The 22,631-nt window shown below is 38.6% G+C and overlaps 1 protein-coding gene across 5 annotated transcripts in view; it reads left to right on the top strand.

The window, feature by feature from the left end:
* The window catches only part of myo16 (myosin XVI), a 111,214-nt gene that overhangs the window by 51,830 nt on the left and 36,753 nt on the right, over positions 1 to 22,631 (top strand). For all 5 annotated transcript variants that reach the window (XR_532800.3, XM_008401520.3, XM_008401529.3 and 2 more), the window contains exons 9-23: positions 1,279 to 1,429; positions 1,574 to 1,724; positions 2,355 to 2,465; positions 3,063 to 3,128; positions 3,964 to 4,091; positions 7,260 to 7,365; positions 8,131 to 8,248; positions 9,185 to 9,332; positions 9,438 to 9,555; positions 12,468 to 12,585; positions 13,297 to 13,368; positions 15,816 to 15,957; positions 16,585 to 16,657; positions 20,999 to 21,151; positions 21,608 to 21,808. Coding sequence is in view for 4 of the 5 variants with exons in the window: in XM_008401520.3 (XP_008399742.1) it covers positions 1,279 to 1,429; positions 1,574 to 1,724; positions 2,355 to 2,465; positions 3,063 to 3,128; positions 3,964 to 4,091; positions 7,260 to 7,365; positions 8,131 to 8,248; positions 9,185 to 9,332; positions 9,438 to 9,555; positions 12,468 to 12,585; positions 13,297 to 13,368; positions 15,816 to 15,957; positions 16,585 to 16,657; positions 20,999 to 21,151; positions 21,608 to 21,808 (1,856 nt within the window). In the remaining variant the exon portion in view is untranslated. The remainder of the gene's footprint in view (positions 1 to 1,278; positions 1,430 to 1,573; positions 1,725 to 2,354; positions 2,466 to 3,062; positions 3,129 to 3,963; positions 4,092 to 7,259; positions 7,366 to 8,130; positions 8,249 to 9,184; positions 9,333 to 9,437; positions 9,556 to 12,467; positions 12,586 to 13,296; positions 13,369 to 15,815; positions 15,958 to 16,584; positions 16,658 to 20,998; positions 21,152 to 21,607; positions 21,809 to 22,631) is intronic.

The following is a 22,631-nucleotide window of genomic DNA, read 5'->3' as shown; positions in this document are numbered from 1 at the left end:
GCCATAAATGGAGTATAAACTGATTAAGATTCAGTTGATACTTTATTTGTTCATTGACTTCAGTAGGGAAATTAACATTTATTAACATTCTTATTTCATTAATGTGGCCTATTTACTTTGCTGCCAGATGCAGTCTTGATTTAATGAACTCTAGCATGCTTTCAGGTTACCGTCTTGAGTTATCCTTGTTGTAGAGTGAAGCTGGCCTGGCACATATAGGCAGCCACCACCTCCATATGGTATGCCTTAAATACCAAGATAGAACAAAAAAATAAAATGGCAGAAAAAAGGGGAATGCAATACCCAATGTATTTTATTGGATTTCTATTTGACAGACCAACACAAAGTAGTACACAGTGTAAAGAAATGGATGCATATTTTATTTTATTTTTTATTATAAAAAATAAGTGTGGTGTACAACAGAATGTACAAATTTCCTTTCACTTTACAATTATGAACAATTTTATTGGTACATCCCTTAAAATGTTTCTGAAGTCTATGAATATAACTTCACAAAATGTTAAAGTGTTCTAGTCTTATGAATACTTTTGGATGGCACTGTGTAAACGTATCACAGACTGGGGCTTCGGGTTTTCTTCCTCCCTTTTTGCAGGATAATATCTCTCTGCTGCCACTTACCATTGACTCTCTGGGTTTAACCAGGCCTGTGACTCATTCTGGTCTTAATCAATACCCCATATTTGCATGTAGACACAGAAAACATGTGAGACGAACCCCGAGAGGCTGAGACAATCTCTACCGTTTAACATGGAAGCTGCATGGTTTTCCTGTTGAAGCCAAATAATGAAAAAAAGCGGCATAGCAAGAGATGGGTGTCAGGGGTGCTGTCTGTCAGACTGAAATAAAAAGCCAAAAGCCATTGTCTTTCCCTTGGGCCCTCTTAGGCCTCATTACAGATGGGGAGATCCTAAAGCTCTCATCCTCTGCACCACTGGATTGATTCTCTGTTAGATTCGAATTCTGGATAAGGGCAATGTCATCAAATACATTTTTAAGAAAGGGGTTATAATGATACTTAGTAGTGCCAGTGTTGTTTAAGCCATCAAAATCCTTGTTTATCAATACTTCTAGAGTCTCCTTACTTTTTTTATCTTTTGTTTTTACTACAGAAATAAATATTTGAGTGGTTTAGAAAGATAAAAGAGATGAATTCTGCTCTCATGTATTCACAATTGCCTGCATTAACTTGAGTTTTATTTTTATTTTTTGTGATGTCAGATTTTCAAAGTAACAGTGATTTGGGTTTTCTGTCGTTAGATCTTGCAGTGTCCGAACAGATGGCAGTGATGCTGCTGAGCGCAGAGGAGAGCTGGTTGCAGAGACTGAAGGACCCCGGAGCCCCACTGCCTCCAACCGACCAGCGTTATGATGGAGGCTCTCATGACTTCAACACTCCTCTCAAAACTTTGTGAGTCTACTCTTTTACATGCACACATTTATTCAATGCATTGTAAATAATGTTTTATCCGTTTTAAACTCAAATATTGTGTATCCTTTTTCCCCAAACTGCAGTCGTTTAACTCGCCATGGTTTTTGCTCTTTTGTTAATCAGGAATCCGCTTGGTCTCTCAATCTCTAAGCGGGACAGTCTGCTGGAGAAGTGTGCCATGTTCAGAGAGGCAGGTGGAGCACTAAGCCGACAGCCCTCTCAGGATAATGGCCTAGATAGTCCCTTTAGCTCTGGACCAAGCAAGCTGGAGCAGGTAACTTTGCTTCAAAGCCCATTTAAGGACGAACCTTCTCAGAGTGTCTTTGGCTGATAAAGACACTCTGAGGTCAATTGTACATTTCAGTACAATTGACCTTTAAAACTCAAGAAGCTGTAATGCACTTAATTTGGTGTGTGTTTTCCTTTTAATGAAGGATTTGCATCTTTTGAATAATTTTATATTTTATTAGGCTTCAATAACAGACTCCAGTGTAAAAGCTAGTGATTTTATCTGATAGACAAAATCTAAAGTAGTGCATAACTATGACATTAAAATTTTTTTCCAAATATGTAAAATGAAATGTGGTTTATGTATTCATTCCCCTTTAGTCTAAAATACATCAAGTGCAACCAAGTTCTCCTGTGTTTTGAAGCAAGATTAGTCTATAAATCTGAATCCCAAATCTCTCATGGAACACTGTTCACTCAATCATCTAAATGTGGATGCTTAAAAAATCTTGCATTTAAAGCCCTGTTATTTCAACATTTAAAAGTTCAAAGTGAAGTAACAAATAATGTTGTCGTAGTTTGGGGTTTTGTAGAAATTATGCAACGTGTGTGGGCAACAATAGAGGATATCCAAACACCACCCGGAGTTCAGATTTAATTCATTGTGTTTCTTTAGGTCAAGCTGATGCCTCCAGCTCCCAATGATGACCTCGCTTCCCTCAGCGAGCTGACCGACAGCAGCCTGCTCTACGAGATGCAGAAGCGCTTTGGTAACGACCAAATCTATGTAAGCCTGTTACGTCCTTGTACCTTTTTGCACAGAAAGTGGTCACTGTCTTCTGCAGCACAAAAAGAGAGGTGAAAAATAAAAAAAAGGTCTACATTTGTAATAATTAAATAATGAATCCAGTTCCAAGAAATTCACTTTTTAAGAAAAACATAAGTGAATATTGCCTCCAGTCTGCAAACAATGGGATATTTGTTCAACCCATTAACCTTGAGCCCAGTCTGGAGGACAGATCAGCATGTTACTAAATATTAACATTAGCAGCACTTTCACAGGGGGCAGCTTGGCTCTAATAGAAGTGAATGATGAAGGGTTAGCTGGTTAGAGAGGAGGGTCAGAATAAGGTCGCCCTTCATTCTGGTCTTAATGTCTGTAGGGCTTACATACGAGACAGTAGATCTGAGTTCTTCATCAGGTCATTTTATCAGTTGGAGTTTTACTGTTTTCTTCTTACAATGTTTAGCAACATTATTTCCAAACATGCAGTTTGCTGAACACATATGCAAGGCTTCCTTTTACTATGACTGTTGATTAAAGTTTTTCGAACGGAGGATGAATTGTTTGTTAATTCGCATGTCTCTTCCTGCTCGTGTTTAGACTTACATTGGACACATTCTTCTGCTCATCAATCCGAACAAAGAGCTGCCCATCTATTCCACTTTGGTGAGCAAACATTTAAATTACCTGTGGGTATTTACAGCAAAAAGCCTTTGTTGTCTACTAGGATGTTTCAACGTAGAGGGGAATATGTGGCAATACTCTCTCAAGCAGGATGGTTTGCATTAGATGAGCTTTAAGCATTACAGCTGTAAAATCATCCTATGAAGGGAAGAGTTTCCTGCATAAAAAGCAGAGCAGCAGGGGATGAAATGGACCTAGTAGTTGATAAATAATGCAGTCTTCCTGTTAGCGATCCGCAGCGCAAGGCTGACTCTGCATTAGCCAGAGAAAACACACACAAACAGCTATTCCTAGACGCAAACAGTCTCGGTTACAGTTTCTCGTCACAAGGCCAAAAATGCTTATCAAGCAGAAAAGAAAAACAAACACCAACACAATCCAGTGGGGAAGCTATTGAAAATTGCTCATTTATTACCTTTTCCACAATATTATGTCATTGTGAAAAACCCTCCTCCATCCCTGTTTCTGGTGTCACCAACATAACACTTTCATACCACTGCTGGTCTTGCCAGACAGGGACAACATGAATGACAACATGCCGTTACTAAATCTAAAATGTACACTTTTTACTTTTAGGATTATTAATCTATTGCTTCAAGTCATAGAAAACAGAAAATGAGATTTATTTTTACTTTACTGGATTAGATATTTAAATTTGGACATTTAAGTTTTTGTAAACTGTAGCTAAATGGTCACTTAGAGTGGGATCTTTTTGTCGAACACTCAGAATGATCCCCAGTGTGGCTTCACTGTCTCATTGAAAATTGATCCCTTGCCTGATTGTGTGTCCATCTTATGGCCTCTGTCTATTTCTTAGGTGAGTCAGTTGTACCTGAGCTCCACTGGCCGTCTTTGCTCTTCTCTACCGCCTCACATCTTCTCCTCAGCTGAGAGAGCGTATCACATGATGCAGCAGGAGAGACGTCCACAGTGTTTCGTCCTGAGGTACTCCTGCCATTCCTTTCTACACAGGAACCCCCAAAGTTGAGGCATTTTGTTAGGTTTGCTCAAGAACATTAGTAACAAAAAAACAGCATGATGAAGCTCAATGAACTTATGTAGAAATGAAGATGTTAAAGCAGTATTAGCTTGTAGAATATTATTCCAAACTATAAACATCTTAATGGAACACCGCCACTGCATCAAACCTGCAGCTGTGGAGATCCACCAATCAGAGTGAATCTGGTTGAATCTGTCGAAAGGACAACTATTTGTCATGCCTTCTAAAAGTTTGGCTTTTTGGGGAAAAAAAAGTGAAAAAGGAAACCATAAGAAGGAGTGTTTAAAGGATGCCACAAGCATACACAGTAAACATGAGAAAGAAGGTGTTCTGGTCAAATCAGAACAAAATGCAAAAATGCCTACATCTAAAACACAATGTCTGGGTGAACACACAGTAACACACAGTTGCTGGGGTGAAATATGGTGATATATGGTGAAATATGGTGGGAACAATTTTCTTAAGCAGAGACAAGGAGACTGATTGGGGTCGATGGGAAGGTGGATACAAGGCGATACTGCAAGAAGACTTGTTGCCAGGCTCCAAAAGAGGTCAGCAGAACAACAACCCTGAATAAAGAGTTAGAGGGAGAGATTGATGATTTAGATCAGAGCATAATCAAGGTCCAGGCCTGAATTGCTGTTCTGACACTCTTAAATCTACCTGAACTTAACATGTTTACCAAGTTAAAAAGGGCAAACATTTCTGACGGCAAATGTGATTTTCCAAAGTATTGCTCTGATAGCATTTGACTTCACTGGATTCCATCTTGGTGTATCAGAGCAAAGATAGAACAGAATTGTATGCCACCATTTTTCAGAGTTTTATTTGTGAAGAAACCATTTTCACTACATAGTAACATTATACTTCTTGCTGGTCTGTTACATTAAAACCCAATAAAATAAATTAAAATTTGTGGTTGTAATGTGATAAGGTCTGAGGTGTGAATACTTTTACAAGGCGTTCTATGTGAAACCAGAGCTGCAGTGACATTTTTATAGCTAAATAATTGTGTAAATAATTGGCAGGTTGCCCACATGGTTTGTCCACTCCCCTCAGCTGCACACCTGTTAAATCCTTCCAGAAAGATTAATAGCTCTGAGCCCAAACCAAGCAGTAGACCTGTTCCACGTTTGCACATAGATGGATGTTTGCTGGGAGGGTTGCAGAGCTGCGCTCTTTGTCCTCGACTGGACCAACTCAGCACCCTGATTGCAATTAAATCCTGTTCCTTTTCTCCAGTGACATTCCCACTGAGTCATAACCAGTCTGGCAGAGAGTTAATGCGCCCTGGCCACAGGCTATCCATCTCACTTACACACACACAAACACACACAGTGGCATTGTGCTGTGCACTCACAAGTGCACACGTTTCCATTTCCTCAATTCCTTCCTTTGCACTTTATCGCTCCTTCTCCGGTTTCACTTTTGGTTGTGCCGTGGATCTCCTTGTTGTCCGACGTGCATTTATACCAAAGTACACACACATATGCACACACGCATCTTCTTTTACAGGCAAATCAATGGTCCAGATCCCTCCTGAGGCAGATTTGCTAACAGTCTACCCTTAAAATCTAATAAAAACTGGTAAATGAAAAGATAGCAGAAGAACCCTTGGACTTGGAAAAGTAGCATAACACATACACACTCTCAAACCCCGAGAGCAAGCTTTAGTGAGGAGCCCCTGACCTTCTCAAGCCATCTGCTTGGTGTTACTATGCATGTCTCGCCTCCCTGCGTGTCAATGAGTATCAGAGCATGTACTGTAGGGGAGCCTTATGTCAGCCTTAATATCCAGTCAACAGAAAATTAACAGGCATCCAGGGTGTTAAAAGTATGGGCTCAGTCAGTGAAATGTCACTGATGTCAGGAGGAGTGGGTGGGACATGTAACGGGTGGGGGTCCCTGAGGTGGGGGAGATGTCAGGTGGGTGGAGACGTTCAATGTAGGGGACAGATGATGTCACCCTGATGACTAACATCTCACACCTACTCTTCAGAGACACAGGCAAAGCTTTGTTTGAGATTTTTCTTGTGTTATAAGAAGTCTGTTGTGGTGGAAAAGGTTAAAAAATAAAAATAAAAAAAATAACCAGAACAAAGCATGTTAAAACATTAATATTGCAATTTTCCTCCACATAGCTGTTACAGCAAATTCAGTGTAAAATGTGCATTGATATCACAATTTATAGATACACTGTTGATGATCGATTATGTAAAATATATTTTGTGGATTGCATCCACAAGATATAAAGTGTCGTACAAAAGTGTTTCACTTGCAAATTTGCACAAACGTTGCACAAAATTTGCAAAACCAGTTTTCATGTTACATTCTCAATTGGATATAAGTCTGGACTTTGCCTGGGTCATTCTAGCACCTGAGCGTGCTTTAATCTAGTTAGTTTGATTGTAATACCAGCTTCATGTTTTCAATTTCTCGTTAACCTGTAATTGACTTTCTTCCAGAATCCCCCCCTTGTTTAACAATATCCATCTCACCATCAACTCTGTCAAGTTGAAGTCCCAGCTGAAGATAAACATTGGTGCCCATGGTGTTTACCGGGTGCTGTGCCAAGTGCTTTTCGTAAAACATAGTGTTTAGCATGTCACCCTGAAAATGCTCTACTTGTTCATCCTGATAGTTTATGTGGAAGCCCCGTCTTTGTAGGTTTAGAGCTTTTTCGCTTTTTGGTGATAAATTGAGCAGTGATTCAATAAGGGATTCAAAACTTGGTATCTTGTTTTATAACTTAACCCTGCATTTAACTTCTCCACAACTTTATCCTTGAGATATTTGCTATGTTCCTGGGTCTTCATGATGCTTTTTGTCCACTAATGGTTTCTAACAAACATCTGAGGTTTTCACTGAACAGCTCGATTCACTCTCATATCAAATAACACATCTGGAGAGTTTTTGTTGAATTGTATTTCATTCAGGGCTTTTTAAAAACACAATCATGCACTGCTTTGTGTTGAGCTTTCACATAAGAATTAGTGTCCACAATTAAGAAAGTTTTAATGTTACTCATTATGGAGGAATTCAAAGATTATAAATACTTTTGCACAACACGGTGTGAAAGACCAACTGAAGATTGTCTGTTTCTGTCTTTTCAGTGGTGAGAGTGGTTCTGGGAAAACCGAGGCATGTAAGCACATCGTGAGACACTTGACAGCTCGCTCCGGTCCCAAAGGCTTTGGGTTAGAGCCCAGAATGAAACACGTAAGTCTGAATGCATCTGTCTGCGAGATGTTTGTCAAATTCTGCACTTCAAAGATCCAGCGGGTAAAGAGGGGTCCGCTGTAGACGTGCATGATTTAGGAACATGCAACAACGACACAGCCGTGTCCTTGAAATGACTTTTGGATCTCAAATCAGATTTCGCTTTTTTCTTTTCCGTAAATCTCTCTGACAAACTCATAAATCCCAGAGTGCCCCCCGCCTGCCCACTTTGCTTGCATACAGTGACGTTAGCCAGTGTTTCACATACAGATATTTGCTTGTTAGATTTTGAACACTTTTTGATTGTGCATTAATCACTTCCTAAAATGGTTTGAACATAAAACAAAACGTGCTACGTGTTTCACATTGGTGTAGCTGCTTAACAGTGAAGACATTAATCCTTACAGTCAACACCAATCACATTATTTAAAAAAATAAAATAAAATTCTAGTTGTAGAAATTTAGATTCACAGCGCAACATTCTGCTTTTGCTCAGAGACTGATTTAAAATACTATAATCAGTGAGTGCTCTTTTCTGATGAAGTCATTGTTAAGTAGGCAATATCTGGGTCAACCTTTCATTCTGGGACATGAAATGATGCGACTCGAATCATAGATTTGCACTGACATCTAGTGGCTTAAAAGAAGACTTTCCTTGTGTTCCCTTTGGCAAAGATGTTTTCTTTTCTGCATCATGTGTTATGCTTTATTTCTCATTGAAAGATAATGCAATGCTTAACATGAGCTGTTTGGTTATATATACAGGTAAACTGTTTTCTGGAAGCTTTTGGCCATGCAAAAACCCCAAGAAATAGCAACTCAAGCCGTTTTATCAAGTTGCTAACGATCCAGTTCTGTGAAAAAGAAAAGACAATACTGAGAGGTAATGCAGTGAGCACATCTGGCTGTAAATGAAACTGAATTATGAATAAATCCAATGCCTTTATTGTCATATTTGGGTATGCATAAGATATTTAGCAGTCATGTTAAATTTCATTAAGTTTATATACTTTCATGTTAGTTCTTCTGAAGATTTGTATAAGCCTTTCTTTAAATTATGTTGTATTATTTATATTTAATATTCTTAATATTATTAAGTTGTTATTTTATTGCAGTTTTCTGTGAAACATCATCAGAAAATAGTGTATAATCGTAAATTGAAAGGAAACTTACACATTGCCTACTTGCAAATTAAAATTTCCAGTTTGCCACAAGAAATGCACTTTTAGAGGAGAGATCAGTCCTAGTCAAAGGCCAGACCTGATCTAGTAGAAGTTCTGTTACAAGACTTGAAAATCTATGAACTCAGGTCTTGAGAAGCAGGGCAAAGTGTTCAGTCTTAGGATGAGAAAAGCTAAGAAAAAAACTTTTGAAAGCCTGATATTGATTTTTTATTTATTTATGTTTATCAATTTAAATGTGTATTATTTTGATTTCATTTCACATAATGGGCTACTTTCTTGGTTTGTTTTTGTTTCACAAATGATTTAAATCAAATGAATTGGCATTCCAACACACTTATCGTGGAAAGGTTTACGAGTATAGATACCTGTTCACAGCTTGGAACAGGTTACTAGCTTTGAGCCACCACCAGGAGGCAGTAAAAGCTAAAGAATATCCCTTCATGGCAATTTGATTTAATGCCTATTCTATGTAATTATTTTTTTTTTTGCTTTGTTCTCAACATCTTATCTCCGTAAATTTAATTTCATGATACCTACCATTAAATAGATACTACAAATGTAGTCATTTTCAAGCTTTTTATCAATAAGGATGTAAGTTTTTTGTACTGACTTGAATACCATGTGTCCTGTTTAAGCCCACATTTACACCTACATGCTGGAGAAGACCCGTCTAGTTCACCTGCCGCCTCAGCAACAAAACTTTCGAATCTTCTATCTGATGGCTGAGGGCCTTTCCCCTGAGGACAAGACTGCACTTTATCTCAATAATGTCTTGGCTCATAGGTTTGTTGTTGTGCAATAGAAATATTGAATTATTGAATTTTGCATTTAGAGTTTGCTGATTGAAGCGTGTGTTGTTGTTTCTTCCTTCCATCTTCCTGTCACCAGGTATCTTAGTGGTGCAACTCCAGGAGACAGCCCTCCTGTCGCCCTGGCTTCTGCCCAGAGCAGGGAGCATCTGGCTGCAGTCAAACAAGCCCTGCGCGCCCTGGGCTTCAACAAACAGGTCACTGAGCTGCATGTTCAGTTTGGTCAGATGTTGTATGCGTACGGTTAAGGTGTAAAATTCACACACCCTGAAGAAAAAAAAGTATGTCACTCTTGTACCTCCATAAAATAGAACATCATTATAAAGTTAATGTATTTCCATCCTTCACCTCACACGTATGTGGCATGTTCTTCAAGCCTCTGTTTTTATGAATTATTTTTTTTACTGCTATTAAAAATCCAAAATGCAGTTTCTACAAAAAAAAAATATATATATATATATATATATATATATATATATATATATATATATATATATATATGCATAACTATATATATATATATATATATATACAAAAACTTTGGAAAATTGAAAAAGTATCCCTATGCATCATATTCTGTCCTTTCAATGCAGCTGCTTTCCCTGTTGCATGTGCTCCTTTTACTAAGCCACTTTTTCCTTCCACTCAACTTTCTATCGACATGCTATGCAGCACTTGGTGTCTTAGCATCACAGCACAAAGTCTTTTTTAGCAACTTCTTTTGGCTTACTATCCTGTCTGAGGGGTTTCTGGTTGACATCTGTTAAGTGTGTGGACTATAAGTCATTAAAAAAATTATGTCACAGTTAATATTCAATGGATCTAAATGCTGTATGAGTTTTACTATTCAAACTAACTACTGAAATTAAAAAGCTTTTTAATTTTATTCTAATTTATTTGGATGTTGAGATATCACTGACATCTAACAGAGCTTGTTTCTTAGTCCAGGAGGCATAAAGGTACTCAAATTGAAAATTACTTTTGGTCAATTTGTCCAATCAAATAATTTAAACTTTAGGAACAAAGCATTACCCCAACAGATCTTTGACATATGTTATGTGAAATACATTTATTCAGCAAACACAACATAAAAGCTGACAGATGAGAGGACACTCAAAACCTCCAAGGCTTCAAGGCACCTCATGCATAAAGTAGTTAATCAAGCATCTAATCTTGATTAACTTTGCAAATAAAACTACAAAGTGTGCCTTTAGTGTGCACCACTAGCTGTGCTAGCTTTCAGGTTCTATTCTGAAATATCCATTTAGCATTTATCAGCAGTGGGTGACCATCATCTCACCTTTTAATCCAGCAGCATGTGGGCATAAGGGATGGAGGAATACAGTGGCTGCTGCTGCTGGTGGTGTTATCAGAGGACACTACCATCCAACTGGATGAGACTGCAAGGTAGAGAAAAGGGGGTGGGGGAGTGTTAGTGGAAGTGATCGACCACCCATTGGTCTCTGTCTAAGCTCTCATCAACGGACGACTCCCAGTCCAGACCCAAGGGTCAATCGTCATTAACGCTCCTTATATCACTGCTTTGCTTTGCTTTCCCTTTCTCTTTCTCTTCATCTTCGCCGTGCACATGAAGGGAAAGGGGAGGTGGGAGTCGCTCTGTGTATAGAGTGTCAGACAGAGACTAATGCCCGCGTTTATCTCTGAGATATCAGCTCCAATATCCTGCCCTGAGAGGGCGCACACGCAGACACACACTCACGCACGTTCACCAGCAGCACACACCCTCCGACTCAGACATCCCCCCCGCTCAGAGAATCAGAGGCAACTGCAAAGTGGGGTTTTCCATGAGGCGTCCTCTGTTGAAGGGCACAGAGTGAGGAACGTTGTGACAGGAGAGAAAGAAAGCAGACTCTCTTGTTTTTGCAAATTGCAACATGTCATGTTGCAGCAGTTGTTTTTCTCCTTTTGTTCCTGTTTCAAGAAATTTAACAGCATTGCATGTTCTGTTTTTTTCCCCCACACCTTGTTGTTTCAAATCATTTGACAAATTTTAACATAAAAAAAAAATCCAGTTTTCAAATAACATATAAAGCTTTCCAAAACAACCTGTATGTAATGTAATTGTTTACATTATGAATTAACAGTGATTAATCAAAATTCTGAGTTCAATTACCCAAGCCATGCCCAGGCACTGCTTGACCTTTTAAAAGAAATAAATCAATAAATAAAAATCTGTATAACAGCATAAAGGAGGTTTAAACGTCTTAAAATTCAGCACAACACTCCCCAACATTGACAAACTTACAAAAAATACCCTGAAAAACTAGGTCTTTTGATAGTCTGGAAAAGCTTATAAAATGTTTTGCAAAGCTTTGGGACATGAGTCAGATCCAGTGAATTACTGCAGCACACAAATCCCAAAACATGTAAAAATGGAAAACCTTTCAAGGAGTGGCCGGAGAAATTACTCCAAATATGCATCGATAGCTCATTCAGGATGCCTCAAAGGAAACTAGAACAACCTGAGCACAGGTGATCTTATTTGCCCCAGTAAGGTCAGTGTTTATGATTAAACAACAAAAAAGAGGCAAAATGGCAACCATGCAAATGTTCCAAGTTCAAAACCAAAAATAATCCCAAGACACAAAGTCCCATCCCAAAAAACACAACCAGTTTTTACATTGGACTTATTAGAGAGCTTTTTCTCCCCCTTTATCATTCTATATCCATTAATGTTTCTTAAAAAAAACACTGGAGACAATAATTTCCTTCATGATTTGTAGCTCTGCCTATGTGCTTAAATAGAGGGCAATTGGTCTTCTGCACTTGTTTCTTGAAAACATATTAAAATCATTACAGCCTTATTGATTTTCTAGAAAGCAAATGAGTTTTTCTGATGTTTTTTTTTAATCATAATATTCAACATGATATAAAAAACCATTTAAAAACTTATGTGTAGTGCGCAGGAAGAAAATCTTCAAAATGTAGCAATACTTTTTCAAACATTTTTTTTTGCTAAATAAATATGTTTAATATTAATGCTGACTCTAAAACATCATAAAAAAGTTAAATGTACTCTCTTTCCTATTTATTTATTATCCCTGATTTTTTTTCTAATTTCATACTTGCTCCCTTTTTTCTCATCCAGGAAGTTGATTCTGTGTTCACGCTGCTTTCTGCTGTTCTCCATATTGGCGACCTACGTTTCACTGCCTTGACAGATGCTAACTCAGCCTTCCCTTCTGACCTGCAGCTTCTGGAGAGAGGTCAGTGCCTCCGTCACAACTACGCCCGCATCTTTATAGACACATTTTTACTGAAAACAAGGAGGGTGGAGCCCATCATGCTCCCACATCGTCTTTATCCCGTCCTCATTGCCTATCTCTTGCTTTTCCCCCAGAATGTCTGATTTAGAAATAACTAAGAGCTAGACAATCACATGTTTGGCAACTAGCAACAAACAGTCTGAAAGGGCAAGTCTGAGGCACACTCCACTCTGTTGGGGTCACAGTTTTCCCTTTTTTTTCTGCTTTATTTTCTCATTGTGCACTCATTCCATGTGCTCCTGCGACCCCCGACCCTTTGCAAAGTGGTAAACAACAGCGTCAGGGCCAGACGGGAAAGAGCCGGTCGTTGTCAGGGAGATGTGAAGTCATGGCTGGTGATGTCAGGAAAGGGTTTCTGGGTTTGCCATCACCTGTTTGTGCTGCTTGTTTATGGATTCTGCTCACAAGTCCAGCGGTGACTAATCCCTGCCAGCTCTTCCCATCAGTTGAGCGGGCATCAGCTGTGGCAGAGTTCAGCTTGTTGTGTTGTCAGCGTGACGTCATCGTCAGACCACACTGGGCTCTGGGAGGTCATCAGCATCGCCTTTCAGATACTCCATTATTATTTAATGCTGTTATTTTTCAGGTTTTCATCACGTTGTTTACTCTGATGTCTGATGTTTCTCTGTCGGTCTCTCTTTCTCTTCCCAGTTGCTGGACTCCTGCAGGTGTCTGCTAATGATTTAAGCACTGCCCTCACTTCTGACATCCAGTATATTAAAGGTATTGACCCATCAACCTTCACCACTGCTTTATACTGGTTTTTATTCTTCTGACTACAGAAGAAACCATGCGTCTTTAACCTAGTTTGTTTCCTGTAGTTTCAGCTCTGCCTACTTCCCAATGATAAACCAGGTGGTCTTGCTTAAGTTAATCCAAGCTAAAACTTATTTATATCCTCCTGGTTGATTTAGATTCAAAGTTGCATATTAGCTTAACCAACATGTTTCTTCTGCCTGGAAGTAATATGGATACTTTGTAGTGAGTTAAAGTAATCTTTTTTTTTCTGCATAAGCCATCATTTTTGGCCTAACTGTGTCTCATTAGGTTTAGAAAGACCTTTAATGTAAATGAGAATATTGAAATACTCATCACAGAGTCTGAAACTGCAGCCTTTTGCAACTTTGCCAAGGAACCGATAGATTTGGCTGCCTTGTGATAGTGTACGCATTCGCCAGTTTCTGGTAATGTATGAGTTACAGATGTCCCAATTAGGCTCATTTGTGCATGATCCTGATCTGAATCATTTAGGAATAGACATTTTCTGATGCATAGTTCCAGTCTAATACTTAATTGAAAGAGCAACTTGCTTACATTTTAGATTAACATGAGCACTTCTACTCTGGTTTTACAGAACAAATTGATAATTTTACTTGTTATATATTTTAGTAGAGTCTCATTTAATCGTATTCGGACAAATTTCAGAAAAGGTTGTCTTCTGCTTCAGAAACATATCATTCATTTGGCTGTGAATCTGTTATTTAGCTGCTCTCTACACATTTTTTTCCCCTTTGCAGAACAGTTGGCATGACACGGACAAATGGAAAGCTGCAGTGCTTAATACGGTCTCTTACAATTTTAATATCCTAGTGAAGATGGGGAAACACTTAGATTAATAAGGAAAACCAGGATTTATTGGATGAACAAGATAATCTGCATCGCCTGTAATACAGTTTTGTAATATGAGCTTTAGAAACTGACTGTGCTAAACATGCCCACTTGGTTCAATGGGGAGACAACTGGCAAAAAAAATCACCTATCAGAGTTTTAAGCTTTTGATTCTTTACACGGGATTTGATCTGGACTTCCCTAGTATGAATGTTTAAAGATCATAACACAAACACTATGAAAACCCCTCTTATGCTGAAGGAACTATTTTTTTGTAGCTCTTAAATCCTCTAACCGGTGTTGAACATGTCCTGGAATATCCCAGGATATCCATTACAGATGGATCATCATAGTGATCGATAAATTGTTGGGTGGGGTCTCTGTGAACGATTCACGTCTTTCCAATGATGTGGACATTTTGCTGTAAGAGAACAGTTAAAGCACAGTTTGATTTGTCTGTAAAATGTTAAGGTAGGTGGTAAGTGTTAAAATAACTTATATAGGACCCAGAATGATGCTAAGAAAACCTACTAGAATCAGATTTATTGGGCTAGCATGCACAAGCAATGAGTTTGAGTTGGGTTTCATGCACTCACAGCATGCATACATGAAATATAAAAATACTGTATAAAGAGCAGCCTGCTTAATCGCCTTAACTGTGAGTCACCGTGTTCTGACCAATTGGTGTGCATACCTCAGATATTAAGTGAAATAAATGTTTTTAACCTTTTGTCAAGTAATAAAAGTGCTTATATTGCTTATATAAAGACATCTAAGGTAGATCATATTTAGTAGGAGTTGCTTGTTTTTCCTTAAAGCCAGAAGCACAAGGCACAGTGTACTTTATTACATACTAAAGTGAAATACTGTTGACATAGTTACTCTGTAAACACAACAGAAAATTAGATCACAAACATTCATGTTTGTCTGATTTATCAGCTGAATCATTTTCTCTCAAAAACAACCAAGTAAAATTATTTCCAGTGCTAAGAAAGCTCCCGCCTCCCTAGAGTCAGTTTTTATTTTTACTTTACTGGGAACTGATTCATTTACATAATCCATCACTTGCGAATTTCGCAAGCTAATTTTTGTGCTTCACATAATTCTTTTCATAAGTTGATGTCTTCTGATAAAGTCGACACGTCGCACCGTGGATCATTTATTGTGAAGCGTTTGTGATCCCATCTGTCCAAATTGATGTCTTCGTTCTTTTTCTCTGTGTTCACAAAGACACTGTGTCTAAATGATCTGTAAAAAAAAAAAAGCCAATCTAATTTACATATGCGTTTGAGCAAAATACAAAAACCACATTGATGAAAGAAAAAAGATTACAATATAGATATTTCCAAAGCACCATAAGACTGATACTCATTTTATTCAAACTCAACGTCTACTCAATGCCACATGCGACAGACAACCTTTTTGTGTATTGTGAACATCATATGCATCCTTATTTTAAAAGAATTTGCAGAAAGCTATTTATTTCTGGCACTTTTAGAATTGAACTTGCATTTTTGTAGATTGCCATGACCCAGTTCTTTGTTTTGTTTTGTTTTGTTCAGGTGACGTGATCACTAGACGTCACACTGTAGAGATGGCAGAGCAGTACAGGGACCAGCTTGCTAAATCCATCTACGGGCGACTCTTCTACTATCTGGTCAACAGCATCAACGACTACCTTCAAGGACAGGATGACAGCATCGGGTTTGTGTTATATGTGTTTTTACTCACAAGCGCAAAAAAAAAAAAAAACTAATCCCAGACTGTTGGCTCCCTTGTGTCTAAATTCCTATCACTGACGTATATAGCTCTGATTGCAAACAAATAGTCACATCTCCAAGGCCCCTGAAGTACCGTAGGCTTCATTGTGGAGTGAACATTTGTCATAGTTTACGAATGCGCCATGAAATCCAAGAAGAAATTTAACAGACACACTCAAGGTCCACAATGCTTGGAGGTCTTACAAAAACACGCTCAAAAACAAAACAGCACAAGGTGGAGGTCATGGGATCCCTGGCGTTAATGTTGTTGAGCGTCATCACACCCTGACAGAAAACCCACAGCGCATCTTCTGGAATGTGTTTGTGCTTTGCCTTGTTTACGCACATACCGCTAAATATGATAAATTTGTCAACCACACATTCATGGCACTCCCTTTTTGTCAGATGTTGCTGCACATATACCCTCACAGGCTTTACTGCTGGCGTAGCATCGCACCAGACTCATACCGATCCTGGAAATTAAATCCACTCCTTTAATGAATGTGCTTTGTGTGTGTTTTTTTTTGTTTGTTTGTTTGTTTTTTTGTTTTGCTCGATTTATTGCTTCCAGCGATCCCGCCATGGAAATTGGAATCCTGGACATGTTTGGGTTTGAAGAATTTCAAAGAAATGAATTTGAACAGGTGAGACCAGGTTGTCCCTTTTTAGGTTTTCACAACTCAAAAATTAATATTGTGTAACTCTCGCCCTTAAATAGAATCCCTCTGGCTTTTCTGAGCTGAAGGAGGATTTGTGATCTTGTAATTTTAGTCAAATTGTTGAAATAGTTGGAGCTCTTATCTGTTTAAGGCTGGAATTTTTTTATGCGTAATTGTAATGAATGAGCTGAGGTCTGCGGCTGACTGTGGCGTGATTTTCAACTGTCCTCAAATGAACTGATGATGGCCACAAAGACTGACTGTGTGCTACACGTAGGCTGCAGTGTCCCTCCTTCTCTCTTGCCTGCTCTCTTTCTCTCTCTATCTCTCTCACTCAGCATGAGTTAGAAGACAGAAACCATGTTTTTAGAAAAATATTTTGTCCAAGAACCAACACATAACAGTAAAACAAAAAACAAAACACAATTACGTTTTGCAAAACCACACAATTTCAGTGACCACAACAGAATTAAAAAAAAAAAAAATTTCCTTGAACTTAAAGGTAAAAAAAGAATAAAGCAGCTCAAGAATTTAAGGTGGTGCTAAGCATAGGTTTGCTTTATATTTTCTCTCCATGCCAAATATTATTTTTGTACTTTGTAAGAAAAAGTATAAATACCCCCAAAATAAAAAAAATACTACAGCATTTCAAAGAATGCAATAGTACAACATAAAACATGGGAAGTGCAGTTTATTTATTTCAGATATGAAAAAAAATCCCAGTTATCTGGGCAATTTCAAAGTTTTAAACTGCAGATATCAATTAAATCCTATTCTATTTGCTCTTTAAGAATTATAAATAAGAAGACGTAAAGGGGGGTAAATAAGTATTTGATCCTCTACTGATTTCCTAGGTGTGCTCCCTTACAAATAAAAGTACAGTCTTGCATTTTATGGTAATTTATTTATTTATTTATTTTTTTTTGGTGCAGAAAAACAGAACATGGGTCACATCTTTTGTGCACTTAATCGAACAACCACAAAAGCAATAGACTGTAGGCCCAACTACTGGTGCTGGATCCTACGGCTGAGGATTCCTGACTTAGGACTCAGAACTGACCAAAATTTGCTTTGTCTGTCTGCAACACTTTCTCCCAAGCTTTATCTGAGTTGTTCCTCAAGAGATACCAGAGTTTTCCTCCTCATGTTTGAAGCTGAACTAGAGAGCTGCTTCTGTGACAAACTACTGCATCATGGGTGTACAATGGGGCAAGATCGCAGATCCTTCCTCTCAGCATCTGTTAGATTTTGTAACTATAACCACGCTTCAGTCGGCTCTCCCTCGATATTCTGTACAGTGCTCTTGTGAATCCGGACATCGGCTCTCTGATTCTGTGGTATGAGCCAACATGCTGACAACAACAGGGATAGACTGTCAGATCCTCAAAATGCAACTTGAACTTTGTTTCCAGATACTGTCAGATAGAGTTCGTGAGCATGGGACTGCCGGATCAGAAGCGTCAAAACGCAGGATGACTGATCCTGATGAAACTCAGTTGGATGGATGAAAAAGAACCTGACTTGTCACATGCTGCACATTTTTCTGCTAGCCTTTGCAGAACTCCGTTGGCAAATTACCTACACATTTTTTACTATTTAAACTACCTGATATTCCCCACCTATTTCCTTATCTTGTATATTCTTGAAAAAATGCTGTCTGTTAGGACATCCTATATAGTTTTGTGTATTTTTGGGGGGACTTACTCTGAATAAGAAGCTCTACCTATTGTGTTTGTGTGTGACTGTAGTTCACAACTCTCAGCTGACTGTTTATTGCGTCTATTCAAAGCTCACTCTCCTCCACCCCCTGTGGAGCAGCCTGCTTCTTCCAGCTTTTACCAAAGGCAGACAGTGTTTGTCTTTGCTCCTGAACCCTCGTGTGACAGTGGTGTTTTTGTCTGCGTGGCAGAAGGATAAGTGGCTTTCCTTATCTGGAGGCTCTCCAATCCAAGCGGAAGTGAGGGGTTTGCACAACCCTTTACTTCAGGTCAAAGAAAGTGCCATATTAACTGAGGTATATGGGAGGCAGACAAAAGCAATGAAATTAGAGAAATTATCTGTAGCAGTTTAAAACTTAATTCAGATCCACCTTTTGATACCACCACACATTATGAGACACTTGGCAGAGGAGAAAAAAGAGGAGCAACGTTTGGATCAACAAACACGAGGCTCACTTACTGTAGATATGACACATAAGTGACATACAAGCTCTGACATGTTTATACACTCATGTACACGCAAACAGAAACTCACAAACACAGAACCCATGTGTGGCATGATCAGAGTTATTAGATCTCGTTAATTAGAACTGTTTGTCGGTCTGTGTTGTACCTGCTCAGCACTTTGCTAATGAGCTAACTCAATCAACCACCTGCTGAGACTAAGCTTTTAATGGGCTGGACTCACTGGGAGATAAACAGTAGACGAGAAGAAAGAAAACAAAAACACAACTATGACCTTCTGCTCCAAGAAACGTTATACCTGCTTCTCAGAGTATGACGAAGGAACCCAAAGTTTGGCTCATGGCAACGTGGTTGCAGTGTTGCATGACTCTGAGAGGTGAATAAAAAACATTAGCTTTTCAAAACGTCTTTTAGACCCAAAATTCTCAAACGATTGTACTGTCGCAACCTAATTAACATCCGGAAAAGGAGTTGTTGAAGCAAATTGATCTTTGCTTTAAATAAACTGCAGAAAAAAGAAGTGCAGTGCAAATCGAGCACCAAGAACAATCGCTAACTTAATAGCATTCCTCTGAGATCAGAATGCAAATCTGGGAATGACCTGAAACCCAATTTAAACGTGTTCCAGTTACTAGCCAGATAATTGGTGGGTAATGTGGATTACTACTGCTTGCAGTGACAAGCTACCTCTATTTGCTCTAACTAACAATGAAATACTTTAACTAAGAATGATTTTCTTTGCACTATATGTGTTTTTAGTTTCAGATATAGATCCTCAGAAGCAGAAATAAATGACTTTTGACAGAATTTATTTCAACGTTCAGCATCCATATTGGTATTTGAAGATGGGATTGGTGAGAATCGTCCAATTTTATCTGGGGACTTCCTGTCTGATTTAAATGTTTTTGCTATTGAGTGAAAACAGAGGCCATATTTAAACTATGCCCCTCTAACCAAACAAACAGCTCCCAACATATAAGACCTACATATTTGTTTCTCATTAATTTTCTCTTTTTGAGAAAAAAACACAACAAGCCTATATATATGTCAATTTAATTTGTTACTGCGGTCATAAAATGTCTTCCAGTAGAATGGTAATTGGAAACCTTAGTATTTACTGAGCTGGTCGGACTTGTAATAAAACACCTGAGAACTATAGTTTAATGTGGCTGTTGCTATTTTCCCCCATAAATTCACTTCATGTCAACATGTAACTAAGTTCATTTAAAAATAAAATTAACGACTGTGTCGTTATGTTCTATTTTTCTACCAATGCGTCACCTGTAATTTTAGAATGTGATCTATTAAACTTGTTGATAATAGTTATTTCCCAATGCTCTACATGTCAGAAGCATAATTTTGCCAAAACTTTGCATTTCCAAACACCACTTATCCTGTACCTGCATGTAGCTCTTAATGTGCTTATTATAACATAATAAAACAGAGATAATCGGTTGTCAGTAATGGCTCATGTTTTTATTTGCATGTTCAAACTTGAACACGACTGCAAAAAAAATGAAGGCATTAGTCCTCTTAATGGAAAGGAAAACATTTCTCAGTTGCACTAAAGTGTTATGAGCTCATCTTCAGACTGCAATGCTCTATGCTTGATTTATAATTGAAAACAAGTATTCAGAGTGGCTCCTGGTAAAGATGTGCTCCTTCAACAACTTTAATTCTCAATAATGTATAATTGGCACAAAGAAGAAAATCCCAGACAAAGCTAATCTTTTGAAGCCTAAAAAATGGTTTGGTATTTCCTTCCCCATTGATAGTTAAATTATACACAATAAAACTTTGTGGAAAAGCTTAAGTTACATACACTGCAGTGACGTGACACACGAGTTGTTATTTCCATAGGAAAGATTTCAGCAGCTCACTTTGTCTTTGAAATGGTGGAACAGCTGACAGCTCCTTGGTGTGTTCACAATCCACACTGTGGCCCCTTTAATGGCTAATTTCACATTGGCTGTGTTACATGAGTAGTCACTTTACTTCTGGCCCATTGACTGCCACAGCAGGTAATGTTTGAGGTTGTATTTGTTCCTTTGTTTGCTTTCAAAACATTGAGCAGCCTGTCTCTGAGGAACTACACTGCGTGGGCTGAGAGACGTGTTTACCGTGTTCTCTGTGTGCATTCCAGCTGTGCGTGAACATGATCAACCAACGGCTGAGGCTGTACGTCTCTGAGGTGCTCTTCCAGCAGGAGCAGGCTGAGTGTCTGCAGGAGGGCATCACCATGGAGATCCCCGTCTCTGGCAACAGCCACGTCGCCGTGCTGGACTTCTTCCTTCAGGTTGCATTTTCATCTGGTTTTGACCAGCCTGCTCCAGTTTGGTCACCCTTCACATGACGCAAGACCTCAGAACCCCATGTCACATGTTCAAATCCAGTGTTTCATAACCACAGAAAGTGACGTTTCCCTGCCAGGTTTCAAAAATGTAATAGTTTTTTTTTTTTTTTTAATATGGTTATAATATTTTGAAAAACGTATAAAAATAAACTACCACATAATAGGCACATCTCAGGTTAATTTCTGGCTATTCATATCGATATCCACATCGACCCAAAAGAACCACTGAAACAAAGAGTGGCACTGAATCTGATTTGTGTCTGAGGGGGGATAGAGGGGGACTCTTTTCTACAGGGATCAATAGAAATGTCAGAAGGAATAATGCATTACTGGAATCAAATGGGCTTTGTAAATATGACCAACATAAATAACGAGAGCATATGTTTGTTCCTACTCCAGAGGCCTCAGGGACTGCTGTGTGTGCTGGATGAAGAGAGCCAGAGCTTACGGCCTGCAGAGCAAACCCTTTACAAGAGGCTGTCCGCCCAGCTGGACTCCAGTTCAATTTGTGGGCTTTCACTCACCACCAAGGACGGCAATGGCAACCCCCCTCCCAAAGACCAGGGCCCGGCCTTCACCGTCAGCCACTATGCAGGACAGGTCTGTCTGTTTCAATGAAAAATGTCCACACCAGTCAGACGTAGCGTCATTATGACCACTGATAGGTCTGCTTAACTTTGAGTTCAGCTCAGAAAACCTGTCATTTAACATTCGTCTTCTAACTTTAGCCAGTAGATACAACAATAAAACAATATTTGTCGTTGAGAACAATGTCGGAATTACTCAAGGCTAAACTTGTTTAGCTGGAAAATACAGGATCTAGTATTAGTCTTGTGGTGTCAATAATATGGCGAAAAAATTTTCACATTCTAAAATAGACACTTTAGAGAAAGTTTATTAAAATGGCAAAAATAGAAGAAAAATCCAGCTTCTTGATGTGGTTGCTAGGAAACGTTGTGGCAGATAAAAATCCCTGTTGGGGAATTCATCGCCAGTCGTCTCTGCTGTCGTCTTCACCACGAGGTCTGTGTGGGGTACATTTTAACATCAAAGGGAGGCACCAAGCATACGTCAAAAAAAAATTTTAAAAAGAAAATGGCGAGAATACGAGTTCAAGTGGAGAAACAATAATATGGAGACTGACTCTGTAAGCAAGCCCTTTCAGATCCAAAATTCAAATCTGTTGTAAACAGCAGCAATTTTAATTGCGATCCCGTTAAATTTCACTGAGAAAATCCTAGATCCATTCTGTTGGATATCTTATGCCATGAGAAACCTGAAATAATAAGTTATCAATGTCAAGAGAAGAACTGTGACATCAAGTTTTATCGTAGAAGAAAATAGATCCACTCACACAATATCCTTTGTATATAGTTTTTGTTTATTAAAGGGGGCTATTATTTATTTTCCAGGAACATTGTGT

The sequence above is a fragment of the Poecilia reticulata genome, chromosome 2 (genome assembly GCF_904066995.2).
Source record: "Poecilia reticulata chromosome 2, P_reticulata-male-v2, whole genome shotgun sequence".
Classification (NCBI taxonomy): Eukaryota; Metazoa; Chordata; class Actinopteri; order Cyprinodontiformes; family Poeciliidae; genus Poecilia; species Poecilia reticulata.
This window is presented reverse-complemented; position numbering and strand designations above follow the sequence as displayed.